Source organism: Phaethon lepturus, unplaced genomic scaffold, assembly GCF_000687285.1.
Source record: "Phaethon lepturus isolate BGI_N335 unplaced genomic scaffold, ASM68728v1 scaffold10636, whole genome shotgun sequence".
Lineage (NCBI taxonomy): Eukaryota > Metazoa > Chordata > Aves > Phaethontiformes > Phaethontidae > Phaethon > Phaethon lepturus.
In genome coordinates, this window is record NW_010544098.1 from 2308 (window position 1) to 10536 (window position 8229).

Consider the following 8229-nt stretch of genomic DNA (forward strand, 5'->3'; position numbering starts at 1 on the left):
TTCCTATATGCGCATATGTTGTCAGAACATTTACATTTTATTAAATTACTTCTCATCACATGACAGATAATCTAAATGCTGTTTAATTTTTCTTAATTTCCAAAGGTTTGATGATACCAGAGAGCATAGTCTTTTGTCTTTAAATGGTATGCAGTAAATTCTGTATTTTTTCTCATTCAGAGTCTTATCCCTAACAGGCTTATGTACATGTAACATTGATATTTCTATTAAAATTTAAACTCTGAGCCAGCTGAGAAATGTCCTGGCTATGTTGTCTTGTGTGTGTTTGACAGTAGTTATGTGTTTGGTTGGGTTATTTTTTCATGTGCTTTCCCTAGGTATTAATATAAATGGAGGGAAAAAAGCATTTTCTAAGTGAAATAACTTGACTAGTAACACTGAATTGTTAAACTGCAGGTTTTTCCAAACTGTAAAGTTCAGAGTTTACTCTAGTAATTACTTATGTCTGAATGAAATAAGTTCTTGCTTTTCCTGACTGCAAAGAGATCAGTAGCAGTCTCTAGAATGGGGTTAGGGGGAACCAAACTGAACACCTTCATTAATAACTTCATACAGCTGCTCTATGATTTAACCTCTCTTCCTCCCCTTCCCCCACAATACAAATATTTAAAATACAGACACTATTCTTTGCTGTGGCCTATATTGTTCTCCCTTTACCTTGCATTATGATAGTTTGATTAATTGGGGGGGTGTACAATGATGGAAAATGTCGATAAGAGTGTTAACATGTTAAAATAATTAATTCCTCTAGTTCTGCAGTTCTTTGGTCTTCAACTCTCTGGAATGGACAGTATTTATTTTGTATGTGAATTTACTAACTTTCAAACAAATTTATTAATTAATCTGGATAAAGATTATTTTTTACAAAGACTTATTTATGTACTTTTGAATGGACATACTTATGAACTGCTACCATTTCAGCTTCATCTCGAATTAGCGATGCCCACCTGGCAGACACAATGATTGGCAAAGCTGTGGAACATATGTTTGAGACAGAGGATGGCTCAAAAGATGAATGGAGAGGGATGGTCTTAGCTCGAGCTCCTATTATGAACACATGGTTTTATATTACCTACGAGAAAGATCCTGTCTTGTACATGTACCAACTCTTAGATGACTATAAAGAAGGTGACCTTCGCATTATGCCTGATTCCAGTAAGTAGGCCAGTTACTTTTTTCTTCTGGAAAGCAGCATCTCTCTTTGTAGTATTGTTTGGCTTATGGTTTACGTATGGAAAAGAGAATTGACAAACAAGGATCTTTTTAAGTATCAAAACTAACAAAGGTTACAGCACAACATAAAATACATCTGTGTTAAACAACTTCTGAAATATTTTACTTGAATCAGTGGTGAAATATGCAATAAATACTGGAAAATCCTTTTCTGTAATAATTCCTAATTCTGATACATACTATTGTGGAAGAGATGACACTTAGATTTTTTTTAACAGAAACTGACAAAATAGAAGCCTTCCATTGTTATTTTCTTATAGAAATGTCACAAATCAAGAGCCATCTCAAGGAGTTGTATTTCTGAAGCAGTTCTTATAAGAATAATGTATGGGGGCTAACTAAAATAGTCAGATTAATTTAGTTTGGGTAGGCATCTTCAGTTTGGAAAGCTTTTGAATAGTTTCTTGGAGGAAAGAAGCACTAATCTTTTGAAAACTCATTTTCTCTCACATGTTTAAACACATTTACAGGAAAAAATTTTCAATAGGTTAGGAGGGATTTTTTTTTTCCTTTCTTGAAGTGAAAGTTATTGGGGTTTTTCCTATAAATATAGAAAGATTTTCACAGAATCAGTATTGTTCAAGAGATTTGGATAGCTAGTACAAAAAAAGAAGAAAAAAGTTTGTCAAGAATATTGTACTCTCATTTCTCTCCTGCACATCAAAAGCACTTCTCTGACAGAGAGGCAATTTTGGCTTTAAAGTAAATTATTAATTAGATAGCTAGTGTTTGGCTATGCAATGCACCACATAAATATTATTTAAAATTAATTCGTTGAGTTTCTGAGACTATCTTCCTTCAGATCTAGCACTGATAACAAATAGTCTGATGGCTGAGTAAACAAGTGGCACTTACTTGCATAACCTCTGTAGTAATCCTGTGTTTTTAGATTTTTTCCAGCCTAACAAAAAGCAACATATCTGTGGCTTGAAAAGAGTGAGCCACAAATGTTAATGGAAAAAGTGACCTTCCTATTTCTAAAGAAACAAATAAAGCAAGCTTTTTCAGAATTGCCACCTCCAAATACCTTGTAATTCCTTTGTAAATTCTGCTTTGCTTTCTTACATCTTAGAAAAATTAGCTAAAAGGCTTATGCTTTCCATATTTAAGAATTAAGGTTTTTATGCGCTCTTTTTTTCCTGAGACTATCTACTACTTACCTCTGTTTCTAAGGCATTCCAAACTATGAGCTACCTTCCTTGAATCTGTATCTTTTACAGACAATGTGAATTGTGTCCTTAAGGGTACTTCTGGGTAGATTTTGCTAGAAAAGCAAATAATATAGTTATCCATTTTAGTGTGAAATCAAAAGCCCCTTTTAACAGCATTATTGATTAAGGAGGTTACACTTAGCTTGGAAGATGTGGTTTCGTTGCAATGGCATCTTTGCATTGACATTTTGGATAAAGCATGTGGGGAGAGGAAGTTCTAGCACACCTGCCTTTCTGTTAAAGTGTCTTGTTCTGCTGGGGGCTTAAATTCAGTTATCTACAAACATGTTCTGTAATTGGTGTGTAAACCTTCATGTCAAAAGATTTACTTTTCTAACCAATTGAAGTGCTATTTTTTACTTTAAAAAATTGAAGACGGTATTACCTAAAAAAAAAAATTCTATGACTGTACTTCCTAGAAGCATGGCAATAGTTAGGTGCTTGTCTGAACAACTCAACTTGTTTTAGACATACTCTGCATTTTTAACTTGTGATTGTTTCTTAACTTTTAAAGAAGGCTCTGCAGTTTTGTATATTGGAATAAATCCGTAAATGTCTACCAAAGTACATTGTATTTTCATATTACAGATGATTCACCTCCTGCAGAACGGGAACCAGGTGAAGTTGTGGACAGCCTGGTAGGCAAACAAGTGGAATATGCCAAAGAAGATGGCTCAAAACGGACTGGCATGGTTATTCATCAAGTTGAAGCCAAACCATCTGTCTATTTCATCAAGTTTGATGATGATTTCCATATTTATGTCTACGATTTGGTGAAGACATCCTAGACGACATCATGAACTTATGCCAAAATTGTGGAACTATTAAATGTAAAATTTGTAGACACAAAGACTTGACTGTTTTTCAGTTAAATGAAAGCTTAAGTGTCCCTGCGAACCCACAATCTCTGCCAGCAAAACTGTTTTGTTCTGAGTAATACAAATTTATGTGAACATGACACATTTTGTGTAAGAGAACTCCTTTTCTTGAAGGAAGTTGATATATTTGGATGGGAGGGAGTTAAAAGCAAAGAACATCTGCAAATACAAGCTGTGTGAAGTCAATCTAGCATTGTAATCTAGATTTTTTCATAGATTTTAACTTTTTCGTCAACCTTGCACTCACCTGTTCAACTGCCACATGCAAGTGTAGTTTGCTGTTTTCGATATGCCTTCTTTTGTAACATTAAATTTAATTTCTTGGCTACTGGCAGTCCTTGTTTTCTGGGTTGGGACAGAGGTGACTCTTCTGAAAGGTTTAAACAGTTTGTGCAGCAGTAAGGAGTGCCTAACCCAAGTAACATCAATCTAATCTACTGTGTTTCTACACTTTATTTCAAATTAAGCTTTTTAAGAACTTGCAGTACATGGAAATACTTGTGCATTTTTACTAGTCACAGGGCAGTAGGATATCAAGTGTTTGACTTACACACCTTTCAGTGGAAAGGCTTTAAACTATAAAAATATATTTAATCTGTATAACCAGTTAATTAGAAAATGCAGGTTAAGGGCCCCTGTTTACAAGTTGTAGGAACCAGTAAAATACACACAACAAAGCTGCCTTTAATCCTAAATGTTGTACTCTGTTTTGTTATACACATTTCTTAGCAGAACCCAAGTGCTTGGTGCCACAAGTTTAACAGTATGTATGCTGCTTAAGAAGACTTTAGACTACACATTGGCAATCAGTAGTCTCTCATTTAATGTCAGAACCTAGCAATCTGGATGTTTGTGTGTGGACTTAGAAACCTAATAGTAGTTAATCTTTTACACAGTAAATATGATCTTATGGGGATGGGGGGTCCTTTTACACTGAAGACCTCCTTTAGAGAAGGAGAAGCATTTGTTGCCTTCTGCTCAGTCTGCTGTATTCCTTTCCTTTGTTTTGGGTTTTGCTATTGTTTTTAACCATTTTGATTCAAGAAGGCATCTTCTCAATGCATTCTTTTTCTGGCTTTTCCACATAAGGAGTGTCCAGACAAATCTACAGTTTAAACCTGTTGTTGCCTTTTGTGGTGTACTTGCTTTGAGGTATGCTGTAAACATGAATTTCATTCTATGAACGCTAGAGTTCTGCATGCCAGTGGTGTACTATCTAATGGGAGCTATAGACAGTCTCAGTGGTTCAGTCATCTGCATTAGATTGTGGATTTAAAAAGCAACCCACAACAGCAGAATCCTTTCACAGTTTTAATCTTGCAAGATAGTTGTAAATCAAGGTTAGGGTATTTGTTAAGTGTAGCAACTTTTAAAAGCATCAGAATTGTAACAAGGATCAGCACAGCAAAAAAATTGTCATGTTAAAGCAGAGCTCTACAAGCTTCAAAGCACTGCTTCACAGAAATACAGTATGTGAAGAATGTGAATAGAGTCAACACTATTGATGGAAAGAAGGAATACATAGATATCTAACCTTATGTTGTTAGTGGAAGGATGCAGAAGAGGTACTGTTAATCAGAGATTAGAGGTCTGACCTCTATTGTGGGTATTCTTGATATCAAAGACTTAGTGGTTTAAGTCCCTTTCTGTCCATTTTTTTGGCCTGATTTCATATTTTAGCCTTAAGGCTTGTGCCTCATTATACTGTTAAATGGTAATACTGTATAAATATGGTATCTTAATTCTTTGTCCCTTGCTACTATATTGCATTATATCCTATATTTCATCATGGGCAACCAAAGTCAGGCTATTGTCTTTCAGTTAACAGCTTCTCAATCCAGTCTTTAAGCACCGAGTCAGTAAATTTTCATTGTGTTTTGAACAAAGTGAGCAGATTTGCAACACAGTGTTTTCATCCTGCAGATCTGTTATGTGCTTTCTATTGACTCTTAAGAGTCCTGCATGTAAATCTCAAAGCTGAGCCTGGCTCCATGAGCCCAAGTTGATATTTGTGGCACAAGAATGAGTGTATTGATTACACACAAAATACATTAATAACTTAGTACAATGAATTTGGGGCTTTACATCTAAGGAATACAAGGTTTGTTTTGAAATATTTGAGGTTTAGGTCTACTGGAACATTTTTAGCATTAGACTTGCATTTGTGGGTTTTATGCAAGCCACTCTAATACACCACATATTTTGCTGATTAGAATATAATCTATATACTGTCAAATTTTATGGTTGTTTTTAGATGTCCCCATTGTCTGTTGCATGGGGTTTTTATTTTCATTTTTTTTCTTAAGGTTTTGGGGGCCTGTTTTTGCTTTTATGGTTGTTTTTTTTAATAGCTTAAACCACCTTTTTGAGACTTGAGACTAATTCCACTCCCTGCCATCTGCTTTGGGCTTTATTTTAGGCTCATGTTTCAGATCTGCATGCAGTGTTTGCATTACCCTAGTAACTACATGTTGGTCCCTTGTTCTAGGGGTTCAACATTACTTTCCAAATTTATCATAGGTCTTGTGATGGCACAAGCCATGGATCTTTGTATAAAAGTTATTGGCCTCTCTCATTTACCTGCTGTAGTATTGTTGTATATTGTGTATGTGCATGATGTCAGGCTGCCATGTAAAACTTTTAAAAAGGAAAAAAAAAAACTTAAATGCAGACCATCCTTTTTTGCATGCCTAGAAGGTTAGAACATTCAATGTAACAAACTAAAGTTGCATGTTATAATGTTTAGGTTTGGGTTTTGTTCTTTTTTTATTTTGTGTTCAGTTTTTTGTGAATTTGCTTATTGTGCTGTTTGAATGGTTGTTAGTAGGATTAAATGCACTGGTGAGGCGAACATAGTGCCAACCGAAGGTAATTTTCCAGTTGTATGTGTCATACAGCATTTGAAGGGACCATGTATTCTGTTCAAGAATAAATAAAATCATAATCGATAAGTAAAACACTACATTTTTTTCTTTTGAGTGCCAAACCCTAAACTAAGTTGGACTACATAAAGACTGAAATACTTTGGGGAAAATCCTATTTATTGCAATAGGTATAAGCCTTCTTTAAATGAATTATTTAGAAACAGAGGCTTTATCTTCAGATAGAATAGATTACAGTTGCTTCAGGGAAAAAGAATTATGGTAAAAGCAGTTTCTGGTTCCTTGAAAATGCTGTGCTTTTTGTATTTTACATCATTAGTGCAATTTTGATGGTTCTTGGTATGTGTATAGTTCAAAGGTCTTCGTGTTCACATTTTTAAATTAGGTAATTCCTTCATCTTTAGAGCTTGGTTTCATTAATTTTATTTTATTTCTCTGCATTTAGAAGTATGAACACTTTAAATCTGTTACTTAATTCTGTAAGTAATTTTTATAATTATGATGTAACTCTATCCTTAAAACATTTAAAATAAATCCTTTATGTGCAACTCATGACTGTAAATTTTATTCTCATGAGCAAAATGTAGTGATGTGACTTCAGATTGTGAAGAAGCAGTTTCTTCAGTATTTAAATTAAAAAGGACTTAGTATTTTAAAGTTGAGCCATGTATGCTGGTATAATACTTTCCCCTATGAAATAAGTTTGCTTGCTAAGTCAAATCTTTTTTTTTTTTTTGCCAAGTAAGTATGAATGTCGATAAGATGGAATTTGACTGAGTCAAAGCATAATGCTTAAAATGTATTTCACCAAAAGAAGAAAAAATCCTCCTCAGGGGTTTATGCAAGTCTGTGAGGGAGCCTCTTATTTCCAGACCACACTATAGCTCACACTCTAAGCAGTAGTTCAGCAGCAGGGGACAGTAGAAGTGCTTGTCAGTGTTTAGCTGATACATTTGTCTGCTTTGAATTAATGTGCTTAACTAAAATTTGAATTTTATTTTACTCACTAAATTAAAAAAAAAAAAGTAGAATTCATCCAAACCTACATGTGATGAGCAGTGAAGAGAATAATACCACAATGCTGTGAACTTCCTTAAGACACATAAGTTCTTCATACTAATGCATGAACACTTAATTATTTTATGTCATTAAAGGTAAATTACCAAGCCTGACTTTGAATATTAAAATGATGAGATTTTCCTTATTCCTCCCTCTTCCCTGATTATAGAGGGGAAAATCTTATATGGATACCCCAAATTATATTTTTGGCACCAAGTTGCCAACATCCCTGGACAGTGAGAAGGAGTGTACCCTCAGCAAGTTCACAGATGATGCAAAACTGGGAGGAGTGGCTGATACACCAGAGGGACCTGGACAGGCTGGAGAAATGGGCTGACAGGAACCTCATAAAATTCAACAAGGGGAAGTGTCAAGTCCCACACCTGGGGAGGAACAACCACATGCACGAGTACATGATGGAGCCTGACTGGCTTGAAAGCAGCTTTGCAGAAAAGGACTCTGTGTGTGTGGTGTCCTGGTGGACACCAAGCTGAACATGAGCCAGCAATGTGCCCTTGTGGCAAAGGCAGCTAATGGTATCCTGGGCTGCATTAGGATATTGTTGCCAGGAAGTCAAGGGAGGTGATCTTTCCCCTTTATTCAGCACTGGTGAGGCTGCATCTGAAGTACCATGTCCAGTTCTAGACTCCCCAGTACAAGAGAGACATGGACATACTGGAGAGAGTCCAGCGAAGGGTCACAAAGATGATTAAAGGGCTGGAGCATCTCTCCTATGAGGAGAGGCTGAGCGTCATGCAGATGTATGGGGACAGACAGGTTCTTTTGGGGATCCCTGGCAGATTGATGACAACAATAGGTTGTACTTACAATAAAAGGTTTATTTTTTAGCAGAATTTTATGATCAGCATAGAATCTTATGATCAGAGTAGCACAAGTTTTTTAATAAGCAGAATCAGTGTGGCACAATTTTATAAGTAGCGTAGC

At 35.5% G+C, this 8229-nt stretch overlaps 1 protein-coding gene across 1 annotated transcript in view; it reads left to right on the top strand.

Annotated features, from left to right (window-relative positions):
* The window catches only part of LOC104621929 (spindlin-Z-like), a 5009-nt gene extending 1756 nt beyond the window's left edge, over nucleotides 1-3253 (top strand). The window contains exons 3-4 of the mRNA XM_010288560.1: nucleotides 941-1176; nucleotides 3054-3253. Coding sequence (XP_010286862.1) covers nucleotides 941-1176; nucleotides 3054-3253 — 436 coding nt within the window. The remainder of the gene's footprint in view (nucleotides 1-940; nucleotides 1177-3053) is intronic.
* The last annotated feature ends 4976 nt before the right edge of the window (nucleotides 3254-8229 follow it).